The sequence below is a fragment of the Coccidioides posadasii genome, chromosome 2, assembly GCF_018416015.2.
Source record: "Coccidioides posadasii str. Silveira chromosome 2, complete sequence".
NCBI classification, from domain to species: Eukaryota; Fungi; Ascomycota; class Eurotiomycetes; order Onygenales; family Onygenaceae; genus Coccidioides; species Coccidioides posadasii.
In genome coordinates, this window is record NC_089408.1 from 5,801,426 (window position 1) to 5,822,593 (window position 21,168).

Below are 21,168 nucleotides of genomic sequence, written 5' to 3' on the forward strand. Positions count from 1 at the left end.
CCTCACCAAGGCAAAGGGTGGTTGAAAAGCGAGAAGCTCTTAATTACCCACGGGTGCGCATCGGCAATCGATACAAAGACTGCTTCAGAAAGCGTTTTCTACGGTAGGAGCTGTTGTTGATCTCTCTATAATTGTCCCTTTTCAGGCTATCTGACCCCTGGGAAAAACCACTAATCGCTTCACGGCAAGTGTGCTCTCCCTCCTAGCCAATACGTGAAAGCCGCCTCTGCATCTGGGAAAATGACATGTGAGGTATGGAGTCTCCCACATATATAAAGTATATCTCGTGCTTTTAAGTAATGCCTGACTTTTTAGTATGCATCTGAGGAGCTCATTGATGGCTCCAGTTTACTCAACGAAGCGAGTGAAGACCTTCTCAACGACGCATTAAACATTCTAGAAGACGATGACCCCACAGCAGATCTATTGGAGCTCGACCTTGGCGAGAGTGAAAACCCCTTGGACGACGCTTTAGAGGTTCTGAGGGATGGCAGCGAAAGTCCTCTGGATGCTGAGTGCGATACTGGCCTGGTTGACCCTCTCGAGGAGAGAGTTACCTCAATCCGGAATGGAGAGCATCAGTATATGAGTACCCTGTCCCATTTCACCAGCATTCTTTCTAGGACGCGGATAAATGGACCACGGCATTTGAAACAATTCAATTTGAAAACACGGGCAGCTAAAATTGGCACCGGGGCGCAGTTCACCGTATTCCGGGAATACCATGACGACTTTGGCGGCACCGAGGGTTTGGTTGTGAAGCGTGTCAACGTACCATTGTCGAGAGAGAATGGAGTAAGTTTCGCAGCGGGAGAAGACTATCGTCTCCAGCTGCGAACATTGGAACTCGAAGTACGTTCACTTTGCAACCCTGTCCTTCGAAACCATCGAAATATGGTGCACTTGGTTGCTTGGGGCTATGATTATCCTATGCCAGATACTCCTGTCCCAGTGTTATTCATGGAGTCCGCTCTCACTACTCTCACTGATCTTCTTAAAGCCGAGAACGAGGAGTTGATGGGTAATAATCCAACAGATATTAAACATCAGCTTTCACTGGATATTGTCGCCGGAATACAAGCGCTTCATTCCCTTAATATAATACACGGTGATATAAAGCCCGATAATGTCCTCGTGTTCAAAGAGACCAAAAATGAAAAGGTTCCATTTTGCGCCAAAATTAGCGACTTTGGAGTCTGCATAGACATGGAGATTCCTGGGAGCGAATTCACGATCGATGATTACAGAGGAACGCCCGGCTGGGTTGCCCCGGAAATTCAAGACCCTTCTCGATGGCCAGGTGCCGCTTTCAAACCTGAGCTTATGCCACGATTCGACTCCTATAGCCTTGGGCTTACGATCTTGTCCATATTCGTCAAACGGGGCGAGCTGGTTGATTTGGATGTGGATGACGAAAGCCGTTTTGATGTGGTCATCAGTCTCCTCAGAGAAGAGGAATCAATCCCATCAGGCCTACGAATGCAACTCAGAAGGGCTTTGAAAGGATTGTTGGCGGAAGATCCTTGGTCGCGAGTGTTACCAAACCCGGATCTTCTTAATACTGGCACGCCCGCGTATACAACTTGGTACGTTGGACATTGTTTCGGTCTCGAACGCTTCGAACCACTTTTCTAATGTGAGCCAGGTTGTCTGTATCCCAAACAGGGCGCAGCGGAGGCCAACATGCTGGTACTTCAGGCAATATACATAACAGAGGTCCTAACTTCTGGCGCCGCCTTGATACTGCCGTCGTTACGGAGCTTGAAGAACAATACAGTACTTCTAAATCTTCGTTTGATAGTGATGTTCTTTTTGGTTTGGCGCAGAGAATTACGAGGACAAGGACATCATATATTGATCAACTACTTGAATATGTCACCGAGTCTGCCAGGGGTGGTTACTCTCCAGCGAGAGCAGTGTACGCTCAGCTGATGCATGCTCACCGCCGAACCCCGGAATTTAAAAATGAGATTTTGCACAAGTGGACGTTACAGGCTGTTGCGGAGGGCTATTTGTTCGCTAAAGCATCGCCAACGATAACTCAGGAGGACCTAGAGGCAGCAAAGCAGAAATTCAGGGACGCGGGTGGATACGCGACCGATCCATTCCTAAAAAAGAAGAATATGCTTGAGGTTGCGCGAGATACCCACAAAGCGATGGCATTCGTGGCAGAAAACAAAAATGTAGTGGATAAGAAAGGCAATACGATGCTACATGTCGCTGCTGCTCTAGGTACCCTAGATGTTCTGCAGAAACTCGTCGAAGAAGCTAAGATTCCAGTGGATATTCAAAACGATAATCTTGAGACACCGCTTTACAAGGCATTTCAAGCTGGACAGGTTCGAGTTATTGATTATCTGCTTGACAAAGGCGCAAAAGCATCGACTTCGACTAGACAGGAAAAGCTAACTACCCTACATTGGCTGTTTACTCTTCCAGAAGACAGTATCCGCAGAATTGCAACTCGATTAGTCCGTGAAGCAGGGGCTTTGATCGATGCACAAATAGTTACCGTGGCCGAGGTGAGTGGAGGAACTCCGCCCAGAATTCATATTCTTCATTTGTAAGTCATTCATCTATGACCCCTTGCGCCACCAGCGGCTGTGGCCTTGAGCGAAATTAATCCAATTAAATAGCCCATTCGAACTTCCCCTCGGCACGCCATTACACTGGGCCGCGTTTGCACGTAGCAAGCCCGCAATGGAAGCGCTTCTTGATTTGGGCGCCAATATCAATGCTACATATCATGATTCCGATGTAGGCTCGACACCGCTATTCTTAGCAGCATGGTATGGCGAGGCGGAGGTTGCAAGCTTTCTCCTTTCCAGAGGTGCTAAGGCAACTGTGAAAGACCCAAAAGGTCGAAATATACTCCATTATATGGCATATTTTGTTCCAAATTACCATGGTAGTCTGCCATATTCGTGGCACTATTGGGTCCGCCATGGGAACTGGGATGATCACATGGCACAAGCCACAAAGCTCGCCAGGCTATTGGTAGAGGCGGGAGCGGACATCAATGCGGAGTCCCAGGTGCCCCGGCAAATGACCCCGATTAGAATTGCATCAGAGGAGTGGAACGGCGGAGTAGCCTATGCATTGGCAACTGTGGGAGCGGATGCTGATGCTGGACGCAGCGGTACAGGTGGGTGCACATTCATACTTCAAAACATATATTTGCTAATGAAAGGTCTTTTCAGTCCATAAATGGGCCAGTATTCGGGGAGCGGAGCTCACTTATCCTGAATCTTACCTTGATATATTCCGAAGCGTCACTCAGAGATCGAAAGATATCGACGCTCGGGGTGAATTTGATGAAAACACCCCTCTTCATGACGTTGTTGCGGCGATGCACGAAGAGGATGAGGTGGAAGGCGCATGTGATATTATGTTTGCTCGCGACTCGCCACCGGATATTAATGCAGTAAATCGCAAGAAGTGGACTGCATTATATTACGCGCTATTCACAGAGCGAGACCCTGCGCGACGGGCAAGGTATTTGATTAAGAAAGGGGCTGACCTTACTATTCGTACTTATGATGGGAAGAACATTCTTTTCCCAATCACTTATAATGTTGTTTTCAGCGATCAGCAGAGTCATGACCTAATTATCGAGCTTTTGTCTCATCTTGTACAGGCTGAAGCCGGCTTGACTGACACAAGTCAGGCCTATCAGAAATACTTCCTTCCGGCCCCGGGAAATATTCTAACCTTAGCAGAAGCCGCGAGAGCGGGTCGAGTGCAAACAGTGAAACTTCTTCTAGATCTAGGGCTCGAGCGTGATATCAATAAATTCGTCGACACAGACCCGCCATTTACCGTATTGGATGAGGCTGTCTTACGAGCTTCATCAAGGAGGCAAGAGCATTTAGAGTCGCTAGCATCGTTCACTTCGGCCGCAGCCCGCCAACGAGCTCTGGCTGCTGGCATTGTGTATGGGAAAACGTCTGAGAGCCCAACTCGTGCTGAGGAGGCGTATTCAGGTTGCCCAAAAGTCCTGAGCCTCTTGCGGTCGCACGGGGCGAAAAGGGGGAGCGAGCTTGGACCGCTGGGGAGTTCGGAGCCTCCTTCCATCACGGACATGTTCCCAAAATACTTCCTGCACCCCGATATCTGGGATGTAATGGATCTATATTGGCTTGGATTCACACCCGAGAGCCAGCCACATAGGCATGACTGGGATATTCTATATGAATTATCCCGGTATCCAGAGGATTGGCGAGATCAGGTTGTTGAGATACTACGCGAGATGTACAAGGATGCGCTATGGCGACCAGACCTGAAGATGATGCAACGCGCGGCAAAAGCACAGCTTCAAGCAGTTGGAAAGGCAACTCAAGAGAAGCCAGCAGTCCCGGAGGTCCCAGACAGCGAATTGCTTCGGAAAATACTCAGCATGCTTGCAGTAGCGGGAAAGCCAGATTCCAGCACAACCACCCCGAACGAGAAGGACCAAAAGGCAGTATGGGTGAATGCCAGAGAAACAACAAAGTCTGGTCCTAATGGTCTCCATCCCACTATTCCAGGACATATTTTCCAAGTGGAACTTCTGGGGAACAGATCACTGGGGGATACAAGAAGGGTTAAAGAATGAGAAAAAAAAATTGATATAAACGATGGGTCAACTCTTGAAAGGGAAATGGATGCATTGTCATGTTAAAGCCACTTCAAGATGGTTGAATCTCAGGACACCTTATGGTCCCGTGTCAAGTTTATGATCCCTCTCAACACATCACAAATCCATTGTTGCCTTTATGTCTCAGTACGAAGTGGTTTGGTGTACCCTGTATTCTTGTTCATAACAGCAAGCCTGATTTGCTTGATTTTCTCCTCCAACTACTGTAGGCAAAGCCCAATCGAAATACACTACTATGATGGAGGAAATCTCTTCAGTGACTAACTAACTACATCTTTGCTATCAGCTAAGATTAGTCTGGGTCGGTAATGTTTCCAATCTCTACTGAAAAGTTGTTGACATCCCCTTGGAATATCCCTATCAGCTTCTGACAGTTGGCGCAAGGTGGCTTGAAAGCGACCGGAAGATTGTCTTCACCTCTCAAAAACACCTTTTGTTCACGGTACATTTTGTATTCTGTGAGCGTTTCATCATACGCTATTTTGCTTTCGAGTGAAATCCCATGGCATTGTTTTGCCCTTGCGGCATCACTTGCAGTCTCTCCTCAGTTGACAATGGCCAATCATCGCAAAGGCAAGAAGAAAACATACCTAAACAGTTCCAAGAAAGGATACGTCTCGGCACAGTTCCCAAATCTTGTGCCCGCTGGATACGTCGGGGTACGTAAAACCGAGACATCGAAACTGTAAGGCGCTGGGATCACACCCCCGATGCGTTCATATCTCGCCAGCCTCAACTTATCTGGCCATTTCTTGCCCACGGGCGGACCCGAGGTAACCTTGGTGGCCCATCCAGCTAGTGAGCCCCCCAGAAAGAATTCACTGGCGCCCCCGTCCCGTGTACGCCAGGTGCACTGGAGGGCAGCGGGGAAGCTAATATCAGATCCCGCAAATGGCGAAAGGACCCGACACCATCGGCCGTAGACCGCTGTCATGGGAATGTAGAAGCGTCTTGCGCTCGCGGTAGCGGGAGCAAACCCAATGACCCATAGAAACAGCCCTAGGAGATCATGCGGGTTCCAGTAAGAGGTATCAGCATGCTGGTGGTATTCCACAAGGAATTTGCTATTCTTTTTGTCTGCTTTATCAGTGTTGAGAGAGCGATAGGTGTTTTGGTCCGGGTTCATATTTGCCACTCGTCCCTTGAAGTCGGCTCCATCAGGTGCACTATAGATTTGGAAAGACTCAACATAAGTCAGACGCTCTCCCTAAGCGCTCGGCGGTAGTGGTACGGGCTTTCCCTTGATCCTTACCAAAGATCAAAAATATGGGTCCTAAGGTCTTTTAGAGGCGCACTAAGTTCGCCCAACCTTCTGCTTCGGTCTTGAAAGTCCGCTTCAGATTCAAAATACGCCTTAGGATCGTTGACGACGCGATCAAGAAAGTCGAATATCTAAGTCCAGCTGGTTAGAGGCGCGTTTGGGGCCAGGAGACAGAAGGAAGAGGATGAAAACTGAAGTACATCATCCTTCTTGAAGTTCCAGGCTTTCAGCAGGTTCAGGTTGCCATTGAAGGCCAGGTCAACATTCTCCGGGCTTGCCATGCCTAGCGGAATGAAACACAGGTGAATATGTTCAACAAAAACTGCAAGCGGATCTCACTGACTTCTATGACGCCCGAGTCCGATAACATTGGATCCTAAAATGCTAATCCTACGAAGAGAAATGGAAACATTCTACATATGTATGAAGCCTTTAGTGACCTCGTCGCTGGTGCCCAATACATGGAAAGCTGGATGACAGATCGGTGGCGCTGCGCTGGTCTTTGGCTCTGCAAGGTGAAGATCAAAAACAAGATATCTATCCATGCACATGATGTAACCCCGCGACGTAGTGTAACTATATACGGAGTACATACTGCCCTCGTATCTGGAGGAGCAGGAAAAGACTTGATATGCCATGCAGCCACCGTCAACCCACATACTTATCCAGCCGTCAGACACCCCCTCAACTCTACGCTCGCCCGAAGAGATAATCTCGTCCTCTCCGCCGGAAGACGCTCTAGTCTTTCTGCCTTGAGTGTTATTTTTGAACCAAAAGTTTTTGAGCCTACAATAAGTACGCTAACGCCCTGCCGGCCGCCGCTCCAATGGAGAGTTCATCTCGGCTTCTCAAGGTATGTTTTGCCCAGTGTAATTGCACAATCATTCCTGGCTGACCGTGTGCTCCGCGGTGAAAGACGCAGATTCCGCCAGACTGGACAGATAACCCGGTGAATATGGACAACGATCGCTACTGGAAGCAGCCATCCGGTGAAGGCCTGCCAATGGCTAAAGAATACGGGCTAAACGTGTCCAAGATCAAGGGAATCATATGCAGCTCCCAAGTGTCCGGCGAGTCCATGTACATGTTCGAGTATGAGGGAAAATACTACCTCTGGAACCAGATTGAGCAGTCAGTCTGGCAGATCGTCAGCCCGACGAATCTGCAGGATATTTTGGTGGAGATGGCCAAGGAATCGGGCAGCACCATGAAGATGAAGGAGTTGGACCCGGTTGGAAGCTAAAGTGTTTGAGAGAGTCCGTTGCTTGCGTAACTAGTTCGCTATGGATATACTGTGCACATACGTAACAAACCCATGAGTTTCCAAGCGCCTATCGGACAGACGCTTTCCGCTCTAATCCAGGGTTTACTCTCTGCGTCGCATGCTGCAATCCATAAGCTTGTAAGCACCGTGTTTGCTTTTCTCGTCCCTTGACATGGACGGACATCCGGCCGCCAATTGCAACCCGTCAAGGGATTGTACAGCATCATCGCTGAAGAATTTTCCCCGGAAGGCGGGTATTTTGAGCTGAACTATATCCCACTGCACAGCACTGCAACGTCAGACATACTTTGTTGTCAAATCGTCGGACTCAATGTGGAGTCCCCGATGACGACTACACGGGTGGTTGTCGACATTCTTGAGATGATCCTTCAGGTAGCCATGTCACCAGCTTGAGTGCAAACAAAAAGCAGCCCGCGTACCCTGGCCATCATCGCGAGTATATACTTGACTCATTTTCAGGGTTGATTTTGCATACTGTGCAGGATTTGTTGGGCTCTCCTGTGATTAAATTGACTGTTACTCAATTACAGTACGCTAGCCTGCCAGGAGCATGCTTCCATCCAGTGTGGGATCTGGCTATCCTGATACTGAAATCTTTCTGGGGCCCTGGATTTTTTTTTTCCTCCACGGAGTAAGAACACATGTGCAAGGAGTCCCATGAAGTGATTATGGAGGGGAAGAGGCACGGGGGGGAAGCTTTCGATTCCAACCAGCTACCGCCTTGACCATAATATAGGAGGCAAGAGTTGGCGAGACGGGATAGACAGTCAAATTAGAAACTCCGTTGGGCGAACAGATGGATGCTTGACCGAAAGCTGACCCATGACAATGCACCGCACGGACACGAAAATATGTCAAAGCTCACACCAGCTGTATTGCAAACAATGGCTGTGCATGAAAAAAACTATCAAGGCAAAGAGATTGTAAATATATATTGGCAATCAAGTGGCTGACATGGCCCGGACGCTTTGATCATTGCCATTGTCGCCGCCAACCAACACCCGGATTCAGTAGAGATGCCTGAAGGCTGGATTGCTATATGAATCATTATGGGAGCGTTGTGTTTAAAGGTTGTCTGTCTAGCCTCATATGGCTCGCAAGTTGAGGGGTGTGAGAGCAAGACCAGCGAGGTTCTTGACAACTCAAAAAGGTTATGGGGTGTGGACCATCATGATACTCCATACGGAGTACTCCGTACATACATACATACTTTGTAGAGATGCATATCATCGGCTAGCTAGTTATGTAGTTGTAATGCTGCACCGGAGCCTCCTCGTCTGCTTGGCGAAAGGATACTGCTCAGCACCACCAAATGTTGCACGGCATTGCCGATCGTGCCAACCCTGCCCCGCAGCTACGGAGTCGATGCCGCAGAAACACTCAACCGAGCGAAGTGCAGAGTTAAACGCCACCCGTCGAAGTAAATTGCAAGTATTCGTCCGCATCACCCAATCGGGCCTCAAAGATCCGTAGGGAGTACTCTATCGTGGCAGACGCTCCTTTTTTGCCCCCTCATAACAAAATAAATGGGGATACATCGGATCCAGACGTCCAGAGGTGTTCTACATCTACAGAGTTTACTGGAAACTGCTTCTTCTCGAGGTTCAGGCTGCCCTTGGTGGAAGGTTGGCGCAGCATCTTTGACGATTTCGCTGGAAACGGATCTATGGTGCAAGGAGCAAATATGAGTCAAACCGCAAAATATTACATCTATTCCAGCAAGGCGCCTAGCCACCCCGGGCCAGGTATTCAAATTGATCGAGCAACAAGCGCAAACACAGACAATTTCGTGTCTCTCCTCAAAGCTAAACTCATCATTTTGAATGCTAAGCCCAATGCCGAACACATTGGGTATTTTGACCAGTCCGACGAGTGGTGGAAATGGCTCAAAAAGCTAGACCCGGACGGGTCCTGCCAATTTTCCCTAGTGCTGGACGCGACTGAAAAGGAAGTGCAAAGTTTCGAGTTTCAGCTTACAAGTCCCGCGAAGATGGCGTTCAGCTCATCGGCAGGGGCTCTTAAATTTGCTTTCGGCGCTGATTCAAGTGGCAAGCAAGCGAAAATACCGGTTCCTGGCCTGTTCCCTGAAGGAACGATGCTCTATTGTGGACTTGACCCTTCAAAGTCGGATGTGGGCTTTACAGTGGGGGAGGCTTTGAAGTATACTGGTCGAACCGGACTGATTCCTTTCCTTCCGCAAGAAATGACAAGCTGGAAGCTTCTTTGGGATAAAAATAAAGCCAGTGAGAAGCGCAACGCCCTGTGGTTCAATCCATGCTTCGCTTCACAAACGACGATTCGGATGCAGCTTCAATTAGAAGAAGCAGGAAGGAAATCCCTTGAGGAATGGTGGAGTGTCGTCCTAAAAGATATCCAGGTCAAAAATGCAGAAGTCGTCTGCAAGAAAACGCTAACAGAAGGAAAAACAGCGGCCGGCACTGTTGGTGTACATCAAGGCCAGATTACATTCAAATTCGAATGTTCAGTGGAAGCAAAACCAAAACCGGTGGATATAGTTGCTGCTATTGCATTCCAGGAAGCGGCTGTTCAACTGACCTTCCAGCCGAAGACGTCTGTCACTTTGGGAGACATCCTGGACGGCCTTGCGAAGCTGTTATCACAAGATCTGGGGTCGATGATGTCCATCCTCACAAAGGAGGATATTTTTCAGTCTATGCATTTCCGGCGGCTGACGGTTACCCTTGATACACTCGACGGCGTAAAGAAACCAAAACTCTCACGATTTGAGATTGACATTGAGGTTTCCGCCAAATTCGGGAAGAAAACCGCCGAACAGAACGTGGTCTTCCTCCTCACATACATCTGGACAAAACGAAGGGGAAGCTCTATATCGGGCCAGTTCTGGAACGGTAAGTTCATACTTCAACAGCCCCAACTCACTCAACATGCCAGAAAGCTAACATGAGATCAGGGCTCGCTTCGTCCGAACATCTTGACGTCAGCCCTTATTATGAAGAGTGGATTGATATGAAGCCTCTTGCCCCAAACCCGGCGCCGTACATCGACCTGACCTCGATCGTCCCTGGGGAAGAAATCAAGGATATTCCCGACAACATCCCCACAGAGATCGAAAGCGCAAGTATCATGCTATCGGGCTCTGACTTCGCCATGGGCGGTGTCATTAAAGCGAAACCAGTAACCCCAGGCTCCATTCCGCAGCCATATCTAGGTAGAATTAGGCTGTTTGTCTCGTATGCCTGGGTTAAGAAGAAGGACTTCAAATTAAGCTTCGGGTTCGAAGCGGGATTGGAACCAAGCAAAGAGTCGAAACACCAGCAGCCCGCTATTCTCACTGGGGACCTAGAATACAATTCCAAGAGCTAATGAATACAGTGGTTCGCTTCCCGCATCAAACCCTATCATGGTTAGCTGCGAACTTGTGCTCCGTAGTGAATTTAGATTCTGGTGATTTTGAAAGGGGGGAAGTTTGGAAGGATTTTCTATGATGATCAGTACCTAACTTAGGTATATTCATTGAGCGAGCCATCGCCATGCGTTGTGACATTGAAGCGGGATTAAAGAAGTACCAAAGAGATAATTGACACATCACCAGATGCCCGCATTGTTATTTGTTTTATTAGTTATTGCACACAAATAACTGATAGAACGGAATAATGCGGCCAATGAAATCCTCTCGCGTTCTTAGCACTTCGACAAGCCCCTAGTAGCCAGGGTCACAAATAATATTCTGTAGTGTCATGAGCTAGTGCACGAATTGCTGGCTGCCCTACTGAGTACTCCATGCTTCGTACTTCATTTAAGAGCCGGATGGTCCCAAGGACTCTTGATTTCTCCTGGCCGCCGCCTGGATAAAGGCAGCAAGGGATTGGGGCCGGCTTGTGTGCAACACGTTAATACATCTGGTCAATATGTTGGCACTCACCTTTTTTTCCGTCCTGATGAGGTAAGGCGCCCTGGCCGCTTTTGCCTAGGGTGAACGAACTCCATGTGCAAACAGAGCAAACATATTCGAAAATCTGTGGCGCAGGACCCGAGTCCCGTGACAGTGTGTGGCTGGAGCTCCCATCGATCGCCATCTCAGCGGGAGCCAGCCGACCAGGAAGCACAACGGCGAACAGGCGTGAACATGGCGTCGCTTCTAGATGCGAATTACGACTCGAGTGACGATGATGTTAAGGGCGTAGCGTCAAGGTCAGCTCATACGCATGTGACGGCTGCCCCCGATGTGCCAATAGAGGTTCGTGCCCATGGCCCACGAGTCAAGCCTTCGTTTACGCGCTAACTTTGCATTATAGAATGCTGTTGATTTACAGCTTGCACTTGCGAAGCCCACGGAGAATGCTCTTACATATAACGCGACCTTCGACCAGCTAACACGGCCAGCGGCTGGCCCTGCAAATCCTTTTCGTTCCGCGCACGGGATAAAGAGGAAGAACGTCTTGACCGGGAACGCGGAGGAAGTAATGATCAGCGATGCGACTTTTACAACGCAACATCGCACGTTTCAGAGCCTCGGATATACCAAGGACCCGAGTGTTGCTGGCGCATATGTCGGGAACATGGAGAACGTGGCATTATTCGGGGGAAGGGATGCGGTGCAGATGCGGCCCTCGAAGGAAGCGAGCGCCGCACTGAGGAGAAAGAGGCAGAAGAAAGGCGATTCGAGTATTGTGGAGGGAGAGGGTGCATATTTAGGCCCCTGGGCGAAGTATCAGAACGAGGAACAGGTCTACGAGGAAGATTTGGCGGTGGCTGGGGAGGAGCTCGCGAGTGACGAGGAATACGTTGAAGAGGAGATTGTGCCTTCGAACATGCCAGCCATGGACAAGCGGGCTACCGAATACCAGGAAGATATGTCGCAATCAGAGACGACAGAATTTCATGGTGCGGAACAATTCGACTACCAAGGACGAACGTATATGCATGTTCCTCAAGATCTGGATGTCGATCTCAAGAAGGAAGTGGGAAGCATCAAGAATTATATACCAAAGAAGTTGATCCATACCTGGAAATCACATACGAAGCCGATTACGTCCATACGTTTCTTCCCATCTTCCGGGCACTTGTTGCTCTCGTCCTCTGCTGATTCGAAAATTAAAATCTGGGATGTCTACCATTCACGAGAGCTGTTGCGGACTTATTCAGGCCATTCTAGTTCCGTCTCTGATACCACCTTCCACCCCTCCGGAACCACTTTCCTTTCAGCGTCATATGATCGACAAATTAAACTCTGGGATACAGAGTACGGAAAATGCGTCGGGCGATTCTCGACTGGAAAGACGCCTCATGTCGTTCGATTCAATCCGGATCCTAACCACTGGCATGAATTTCTTGCCGGAATGTCAGACAAGAAGATCGTGCAGTTCGACACACGATCAGGAGAAATCACTCAAGAATATGACCACCATCTCGCTGCGATAAATACCCTTACTTTTGTCGATAATAACCGCAGGTTTATTTCTACTTCCGACGATAAATCCCTCCGCGCATGGGAGTACAACATCCCTGTTCCCATCAAATTCATTGCCGAGCCCTACCTATACGCCCTTGTCCGTGCTGCTCCTCATCCTAATGGGAAATATGTCGCTTTCCAGTCTGGAGATAACCAGATTGTTGTCTACGCATCAACAGATAAGTTTCGACAAAACCGGAAAAAGAATTTCCGCGGTCATAATAATGCAGGATACGCAATTGACGTCGCAATTAGTCCTGACGGCCAATTTGTTACTTCTGGAGACAGCGGAGGCTATGTTTGCTTCTGGGATTGGAAGACGGGCAAAATGTGGCATAAAATCCAAGCCGGTGGGAAAGAAGGCTCTGCGGTTACATGCGTGGACTGGCATCCCCAGGAAACCAGCAAGGTTGCCACGGCGGGATTGGAGGGAGTTATCAAGTACTGGGATTAGAGATCTTCGATAATTGCATACATATATCGAGATGTTTTCAAGTTGTCCCTGGGCTTTTTTGATGGTTTTTGGCTGGCAAATCATTGTTTTGGAGTGTGAATCTATGGCAATTCCCATACGGAGTATGGAGCGTACATGGCAGAATAGTGGAGCGAACCACCTGTCCTACTTTTACAATTATATATCCCGAGGAAAAGGTATTTGAAGTGTGTTGCGCTCTTCCGTTTCTTATCACTAAGAATTAAATTTTCTGCATTTAGGGCGAGGTCTTGTTCCGCCTAAACCTGGCATTTACTTGGAGACAAGCTGTGAGCTATGATGTAATTTTAGGCTCAGCAACCTTGCACAGAGTCAATAAATGGAATACAGTCTCAACAGCGCAGCTCACATTTTGCTGACCAGGCACTCCTCGATGATGCATCACACAGTACCTTGCTGGGTAGAGAATATCTACGTGCAACTTCGCATTTTGGATGGCTTTGGCAAGGGCAAAATCGGTAACAATCCAACCTATACACAGTTGACTTGTATCTCTTAAAAATGAATGAGATCGACAGACCCCATCGGACTCTTCCTATTTATCATCTTGGTTCCTCAAAAGCGGACATAGAGAGCGAGCCGAATTGGCAGGAGGTCCCTCACCACCGTGTCGGGTATCGAGACCAGCACGGTCGAATTGCAGGCATCTCACACCTCGAAAATGATCTGGATAAAGATGAGGAATTCCTCGAGCATGCGAGACAGTTAGCGGATGAACTACGCCGGAGGAAGGAGAGAGGGGATCTGCTGACCGTGGTAGACTTCATGAGAGACCAAGAAGTATGATACCCATTGGTTCAGAGCTTGATTCTTTGCTCTTACACTTTTCTGAATTTTAGTAGTAACGGATGGCAGGATTATCACTTGAGGATGCCCGCAAAGCACCCTTCTGGTTGGCGCTATGTGCTTCACACCACGGAGAACTTCATCAAAAACGAGGAAGAATGGCCGGTTAATATCCAGAAACGGGAGAAGGAGAGACAACAAGAAAACCGCAATGAAGAGGAGAGACCCAAACAGGAGCATGAATGGAGAAGGGAGCGTGGTCAAATGACAACGCATCACGGGGCCTACAGCACAAAAGGTTTACCACAAGAAAATGAGCAAGAAAAGGGCCGCCTGGATAAACAAGAGCTCGAAGAGGAGAAGAAACCTAAATGGAAGCGGCTACAGCAGAAGTACTCGCCTCAGGAACTCGCTTTTCTACACTCTTTGAAGGTTGAAAATGATTATATGCATGGTCTCGAAGTTGATTCGGGAACCCGTGTTTCTCCAAAGGCTGACGAGCCCTTGATAACGACGATCGACGAAGCTGACCAATATACTCCTGATAATTGGATCCCACGAGATCAGGCTCTTGTTCGTCTGACTGGTAAACACCCATTAAACGCCGAACCGGATCTGACAACCCTGTTTGACGCTGGTCTAATCACCCCAAGCAGCTTACACTACGTTCGAAACCATGCTGCTGTACCTCATATTTTATGGGAGACTCATACGGTAGATATAAACAATGGGAAGAAAATCCTTACGATGGATGAGCTTGCCGAATTTAACGCTATCAACATCCCTATCGCAATGGCCTGTGACGGAAATAGGAGGAAAGAACTTAATATGATCCGACGCTCAAAAGGTTTCGATTGGGGTGCTGGAGGTGTTAGCTGTGCTTTTTGGAAAGGCGCCCTCTTAAGGGATGTCTTGATGTCGGCGGGCGTCAGGCTGATGCCCTCGGCACACTCCCATGCTCGTCTATGGGTAAACTTTGAAGGAGCTGACAATCCCAGCGAAGGCAAATACTCCACATGCATTCCATTGGAATATGCGATGGATCCCACGAACGACGTCATTCTTGCATATGAAATGAATAACAGACCTTTGCCCCCTGATCATGGATATCCGGTTCGAATTATGATTCCAGGGTACGTCGGTGGCAGATGTGTTAAATGGCTCTCGAGAATCTGGATATCGGACAAAGAGAATACGAGCTACTACCACACCTATGACAATAGGGTGCTTCCAAGCTTCGTGATCGAGAAGGATTCCGAATTTGCAAGGACCATGTTCCACCATCCAAGCACCGCTTGCAATGAGCAAAATCTGAACTCTGTGATTGTCAGACCAGGTCAGAACGAGAAGATCGAGCTGCAAAACGCGAAGTTTGGCCAGACATATAGGATCCAAGGGTATGCTTATGATGGCGGAGGGTGTGAAGTTCAGAGAGTTGAAGTTAGTTTAGATGATGGAAAAACTTGGCTATATTGCACTCGAAAGGTACGGATTCTAGCCGCCCCATATTCTTTTTCTCCAAGGGCTCATGTGCATGACATGTTCGATATTCCGCGCCGTTAACCAAAAAGCAGTTTCCTGAAGCACCCGTTCGACACGGGAAGAAATTTTGGACGTGGTTGTTCTGGCATGTTGATGTTGAAATTGCCCATCTCATCAGCGCAAAGAGTATTGCGGTCCGATGCTTCAACGTCTTCAAGAATACCCAGCCAGAAAAGCCAGTTTGGAATCTTATGGGGTATGTCTCTATAGGAATCGCTTCCTTAGGCACAGGCTAATTGAAAAGGATGATGAACAATTGCTGGTATGTTGTTCGGACAGAAACCATAAACGACGAAAATTCCGGTGCTCTTTGCTTGAATTTCCAACATCCAGTTGAGCCAGGGATCAGTAAAGGTGGGTGGCTAAAGCCGTCCGCTGAGGTACAAATGGAAAGCATCAAACATGAGGTATCCGCACCACAAAAACAATTTACTCGTGAGGAAATAGAAAAGCACAACAAAGAAGGGGTTTGCTGGATTGTGGTCAACGGAAAAGTTTACGACGCTACCAGCGTCCTTAGCTGGCATCCTGGCGGAAAGGCTCCGATTATGGCACACGCCGGAAAGGTCCACGCAGATACGACGGAGGAATTTGAGAGTATTCATGACGATTACGCCGAGCAGAAACTCAGTGGTATGTTTCGTTCCTAGGTGTTTGAGGTTCGTTGCTAACTTCGTCGTAGAATGCGTCATAGGCGTGGTCACAGACAAGGCCAAAGCTTTCATCAAGAGGCAAAAGGAGCAGGCCGCTAAAGATGCTGCTGCTGTCTCCGAAAAAGCTGGGGATATTGCATTGAATCGAAGAAGGTATATCGCTATCTACCTTTCTCCCAAAGCTGGACTGAAAGCTGATTCGCATCCACTAGATGGGTCCCCGTCAAGCTCATCAAAACCACGCATATATCAGAAGACACCCAGCGCTACAAATTCGCCTTACCCGAGGGGGCGAAAAGCTTAGGTCTCCACACAGGTGAACACATTCAAATTGGATTCCATTTCCTAGACCGAATGGTCACCCGTTCATACACACCGGTTCGACCAATCCTCGAGGAAGAAAAGGACGGCACATTCGATCTAGTCGTAAAATCCTATTTTCCCAGTAAAGACATGCCGGGAGGAACAATAAGCAATATTCTTCACGAACTTCGTCCTGGCGAAGAAATCGAAATCAAAGGTCCCATGGGAGAGATCCACTATCTCGGCCACGGTAAATTGAGAGTTGATGGCAAGACCCTCCAATTTCAAAATATATCCCTGGTCTTGGGTGGTTCTGCCATAACCCCCGGCTGGCAATTGATCAAGGATATTCTCAAGTCTGAAAACCCGCATGACAATACTAAGATTGTGCTTGTCGACGCGAATAAGACGGAAGGTGATATCTTATTGAGAGACGAGATGGAGAAACTCATGAAAGAACATCCCGACCAATTTAAAATCAATCATATCCTGTCTGATCCCGGGAAGATTTGGAAAGGTGATACCGGGTTTGTGACTGAAGACTATCTGAAAACGCACTGCTATCCGCCTGGGGATGGAAACGTTGCTCTAATATGTGGTCCGCCAGCGATGATTGCAAAGGCTGTGTTGCCAGCCCTCAAAAATTGGGGATATAGAGAGGAAGAGAATCTTTTCGGTTTTTAAGGACCTAATAATGACTTCTAAGTCAATCATTTTGAAATTCGAGTTATATTTTCCATTATTTACGTAGTTTCGGGATCGTGTTGTTACGGTTGTAATGCAATCTAATGATACACGTTGTCGTCGTTGAAAACGTCAGGCTAAGTCATAACATGCTTGCCAGGATTAATACCACCCTAATTACCTTTTCTTAATGGAGCGCAATCTCTCCAAAGCCCGTAAGAAAAGAAGACCAAAATCGGACCAACCGCCATACTGTTCAAAAAAAAAAAGAAAAAAAAAGGCCTGGTCCGTCTAAAAGCTGATCATATCAAGCCAACTAGTTAAGAATAACAAACTTTTACCCCTTTCACCTTGCATATGCTGTGCAAACTCCTCAAAATTTAGCTTTGCACCCGTTCCGCCTCGCTCTTTTGCTTCCTTCTCTACCTGGCTCAACCGGTACCAGCGTGCCAGAGTTTTCGGAGACGGAGGTATTGGCGGAGAAGGTGGAGGGATGTGATGCTTTGCGGGATCTGAGGAAATAGTAGAGGAGTATGATGGATTGGCTATTTGACTGGTGTGGGATGATCGTCTGCGGTGGCGAGGTTGTTGGAAGCGGAGGCGGAGCGGGAGAGAAGCGTTGGGGAGGTGTAAGGCCTGGTTGGATTGGCTAGAGCTTGAAGCGGACGCAGCGGTGGACGTTGGCGCAGATTCATAAACAGGAGAGTCGGCATGGGCAATAGAGCGGTTAACGAGGGTGTTGAAGTTTGTGGCTTCGCTGATTTGCAAAGCTTCATCTAAAGCAGGCGTATCTTCAGAATCTTGTAGGAATGCATGGCCGACGTGACTTTCGTCATCCTCTTCCTCGACTTCGAACGCCATATTTTCAGAGGCCGATGGAGCATGGTCGTTCTCGGGAAGATCTGAGACCACCTGCTCGTTATCTCTATCGGGCACAGGTGAATGACTTGAAGTCTCTGCAATCTCAAGAGGATCTGATGTCTCCTGATCATTATCCGGCTCGGAAACAAGGGAATAGCCCGCCTCGTTTAGCAGCTGTTGAAGGGGCTTGTCCGCAGGAGGAATGTCATCCGTTTCCGGTCCGATGTCTTCTACACTAAGTCCTAAGTCCCGCTCTTTACCGTCTGCTCGTGGAGGCCTATAATGTGCGTCTGCAAAGTCTTCGATTTCTTTAGCCCACCGCTTTCTCTCTGCTCGGGTGCGATAAGCTTCCATGATCAGATCTTCTTTGGTCTTGAAAAGTATATCCAATATCTCATTCAGACCTTGCTGTGTGACTTGAAACAGGACTTCCTTTCCAACGTCTCGTTCGACTTCTGGTATCTCAATACCGCCCCATCTTTCGCCCATGGGAATACTGCGCGAGGATGTCGAGGGGTTAGATCGCGTTTCATATTCATTATCCGTAATGTCATCTTGGAAGCGAACTTTTGATGATGACCTTGACCTGGGTGATGGAATATGAGATTCCGTCTCGTCTGCATCCTCAACAGCATCTTCATTTTCATCGTGAAACCCTGGAGGAGCCGTAACGCCATTCTCCTCGTCAATATAAAAGTGTCGACGCCTCCACCTTTCTTCAATGCCTGTGCGCCTCACATGTTCAATATGCTCTCGGTCTTCGCGATTGAAACGCTCGGCAACACATGATGCTATCCGGGCTCTATCAACACGATCCATGACCTCTTCATATGGAACATAGGCACCCAAGGCCTGGACTATATCCTCGGCCTGAACATCTTCAGGTGGTGGCCACTCCTCGAAATCTATGGAGAAGTCTGAGGATTCATCGTTGTTTCTATCACCACCTTCATCACGACCATCACTTCCAAACAAGTCTCGCTGTTGAATCTGGGGAGTGAGACGTAGCCATGTAGGCCGTGACCTGCCAAACGTGTTCCTCGCAGCAGCATCCCCAATTACAACATGTCTGTCAAGCTCCTCTTCTACCTCCTCTTGTAGAATCCCTTGGTTATCGACAATCTCCATATCGCCGTGCAAATTTGGTCGTTTGCCTTCACCAGTTCTTGATGGGTCACCAACAGGTGGAAGCCCGGAAAATGCAGAACTGATGGGTTGACTACCAAGGATGATATCTCGGTTACCGGTGTCGACGTACTCCTCTTCGATGCTTGTAAGCAAATCTCGAGTTGTCTCTCTGGTAAGAATATAATGAGCCCTAAATATCCTTAAAAAGTCCTTCCTTTCCACATAACCATCCCCATCGATATCATATCCGTTGAATGCCCGTTTTAAGCGTTCATGAGTACTCTTATTGCCAAAACTAGCCAATCCTTTTACGAATTCTTCGAATCCTATCAAGTTATCGCCGTTGGTATCGTAGAAGGAGAAAATTCGATCGTAAATGAGGTTAGGGCCCGGAGGGCGGCTGGCCACATTTGGCAGAAAACACCTATCAAATGTATTGCGATCAATGGCCAGACAGAATTTGTTTGGATCACTCTGCCATTCTGCACTGGCCAAGCATCGAAACTGCTCCCAAAGTGCATCTAACTCGGTATTTTCAAACTTCGTTTCTCTCGAGAGCCGCTTCGCAATGACCCGGGGTAGACTACGAGAAAGCCTCATTGGTCTTCCTGGGTAAAGCACCGGCTGAGAGTGCCGAGGACTGCCTAGGAATGGCGCTGGAATCCTCACTTTGTAAAACACGTGAGTCTTAACATGGCCCTGCATTGCCTCACAAGCTTCACAAAGGTCAAAGTCGACGCAATTAACACAGCGATATCGTATCCCTTGTATCGGAACAACTCCACAATGATTGCAGGTAATGCCACGGTGAATATATCCATCTCGCCTGGCTTGGTCTTCCGCAATATGATACAACAGATTCAACAAATTCTGTCCTTCCCTAGAAGGGGGCGTGTCATCGCTACCATCCCGCCACGAAAACAAACTTTGAGTATCGGCAGAAGGCTCTGGCATTTGGTGATAAGCGTCGATCACAGTATTTCCAGTTATTTCCAGGCTCGTAGCTTCACCATTGCTCCTCCTGCGGCGTAGAACTTCACCAAAATTGGGATCGTTATTGAACATGTTGATTGCCCGCAAAATGCATGGTTCGGTAAAGCCCCAGTCCAACAGATGGTGCTGTAAATACTGGTATTCGCCTGTGGAGCGCGAAATAACGTGGGAAGGAGGGTATTCGAAGGCAAAGAAGTTCTCCAGAAACGAATCCTCCATCATCCTACGTATCAAGGTGGCCTGGTTTTGGCCAACGTCGAGGATCGCCTGTAACTCCTCCCTTGTCGGAAACTCGGACGGTGTAAGGAGACATTGGTATGAACGACCGGTGTCCACTTCGACTCTGAACGTTCCGTACGATTCGTCGGCGGATATTAACTGTTGCAGCCTTCGTATAGCCTCGATGGAGGTCGAAATATCGACACTGTCGCCGGCTTCCGACGACACGCCTCTTCTTCTGGAAGGGCGTCGTATGGCATTTCGACGTCGAAGGTCAGTATGGTAGGGAGGATAGAAATGCCGGTGGATAAGGAGGACGGCATACGCCGCAGCAAGGCCTGTAGCAATGTATAGGACGGGGCGATAGCGACCGGGAGATGCGCGCGTCGACGAGCTGCTCAACGACATGGTTTCCACGACGGGTGTCAAGCGGGACTCTCACGGTTGCGGCAAGGCTTCATGGCGTCGGGTGGATGAGGCGACCTAACTACCTACCTCAGTCGATCAGCAATAGGTGAAAGGACGGTTACCCAACCCGCCTAACTCCTTCCAACAGATATGAGAACCGCACAAGGGTGATGCCTTGGATGGCTGAAGATAATGACCAGCTCAAAAGGAACTGATACGTGATACTCTGCATTCGGGTTCTTGAACGTGTGTTCCTGGTTGAACTACGAGTATATATAAACCAGAGAGAACCACCAAACAACCCGTATGGCCCAAATAGAGTTTCTGGCCACACGGCGAGTTTGGAACCGCGGAGCAGCTCACCATCTGCTACAAGGTACAGTTTCTAACAAGGCCAAGGGACAATTTTGACTGCCAATCAAAATTAGCTGCATTCATCACTTTCCGGCTCAAATTACTCACACTACGTATCTTCTTTCTAG

At 48.4% G+C, this 21,168-nt stretch overlaps 7 protein-coding genes across 7 annotated transcripts; 5 read left to right on the forward strand and 2 right to left on the reverse strand.

The window, feature by feature from the left end:
- Nucleotides 1-230: 230 nt before the first annotated feature.
- On the forward strand, nucleotides 231-4,594 carry D8B26_004320 (uncharacterized protein; the record flags this gene model as incomplete). The annotated part of the gene is made up of 6 exons (XM_066124447.1): nucleotides 231-252; nucleotides 316-852; nucleotides 1,001-1,586; nucleotides 1,646-2,563; nucleotides 2,637-3,145; nucleotides 3,201-4,594. Exons 3-6 carry the CDS (start codon nucleotides 1,018-1,020, stop codon nucleotides 4,592-4,594), a joined length of 3,390 nt encoding a protein of 1,129 aa, XP_065980528.1. The 5' UTR covers nucleotides 231-252; nucleotides 316-852; nucleotides 1,001-1,017.
- D8B26_004321 (uncharacterized protein) lies at nucleotides 4,200-6,291 on the reverse strand. The gene is made up of 4 exons (XM_003065123.2): nucleotides 6,098-6,291; nucleotides 5,889-6,028; nucleotides 5,227-5,802; nucleotides 4,200-5,166 (listed from the first exon to the last, which is right to left on the reverse strand). The coding sequence occupies exons 1-4, from the start codon at nucleotides 6,176-6,178 to the stop codon at nucleotides 4,929-4,931; spliced, it is 1,035 nt and encodes a 344-aa protein (XP_003065169.1). The 5' UTR covers nucleotides 6,179-6,291; the 3' UTR covers nucleotides 4,200-4,928.
- A 201-nt stretch (nucleotides 6,292-6,492) lies between these two features.
- D8B26_004322 (uncharacterized protein) lies at nucleotides 6,493-7,307 on the forward strand. The gene is made up of 2 exons (XM_003065124.2): nucleotides 6,493-6,750; nucleotides 6,814-7,307. The coding sequence occupies exons 1-2, from the start codon at nucleotides 6,724-6,726 to the stop codon at nucleotides 7,138-7,140; spliced, it is 354 nt and encodes a 117-aa protein (XP_003065170.1). The 5' UTR covers nucleotides 6,493-6,723; the 3' UTR covers nucleotides 7,141-7,307.
- A 1,402-nt stretch (nucleotides 7,308-8,709) lies between these two features.
- On the forward strand, nucleotides 8,710-10,860 carry D8B26_004323 (uncharacterized protein). Its single transcript, XM_003065125.2, has 2 exons — nucleotides 8,710-10,052; nucleotides 10,115-10,860. The coding sequence occupies exons 1-2, from the start codon at nucleotides 8,849-8,851 to the stop codon at nucleotides 10,525-10,527; spliced, it is 1,617 nt and encodes a 538-aa protein (XP_003065171.2). The 5' UTR covers nucleotides 8,710-8,848; the 3' UTR covers nucleotides 10,528-10,860.
- Nucleotides 10,861-11,272: 412 nt separating this feature from the next.
- D8B26_004324 (uncharacterized protein) lies at nucleotides 11,273-13,266 on the forward strand. Its single transcript, XM_003065126.2, has 2 exons — nucleotides 11,273-11,401; nucleotides 11,460-13,266. Exons 1-2 carry the CDS (start codon nucleotides 11,291-11,293, stop codon nucleotides 13,068-13,070), a joined length of 1,722 nt encoding a protein of 573 aa, XP_003065172.1. The 5' UTR covers nucleotides 11,273-11,290; the 3' UTR covers nucleotides 13,071-13,266.
- Nucleotides 13,267-13,497: 231 nt separating this feature from the next.
- On the forward strand, nucleotides 13,498-17,998 carry D8B26_004325 (uncharacterized protein). Its single transcript, XM_003065127.2, has 6 exons — nucleotides 13,498-13,889; nucleotides 13,965-15,380; nucleotides 15,470-15,633; nucleotides 15,682-16,070; nucleotides 16,120-16,243; nucleotides 16,303-17,998. Exons 1-6 carry the CDS (start codon nucleotides 13,611-13,613, stop codon nucleotides 17,075-17,077), a joined length of 3,147 nt encoding a protein of 1,048 aa, XP_003065173.1. The 5' UTR covers nucleotides 13,498-13,610; the 3' UTR covers nucleotides 17,078-17,998.
- D8B26_004326 (uncharacterized protein) lies at nucleotides 17,369-20,686 on the reverse strand (the record flags this gene model as incomplete). The annotated part of the gene is made up of 1 exon (XM_003065128.2): nucleotides 17,369-20,686. One exon carries the CDS (start codon nucleotides 20,684-20,686, stop codon nucleotides 17,369-17,371), a length of 3,318 nt encoding a protein of 1,105 aa, XP_003065174.2.
- Between the last annotated feature and the right edge of the window lie 482 nt (nucleotides 20,687-21,168).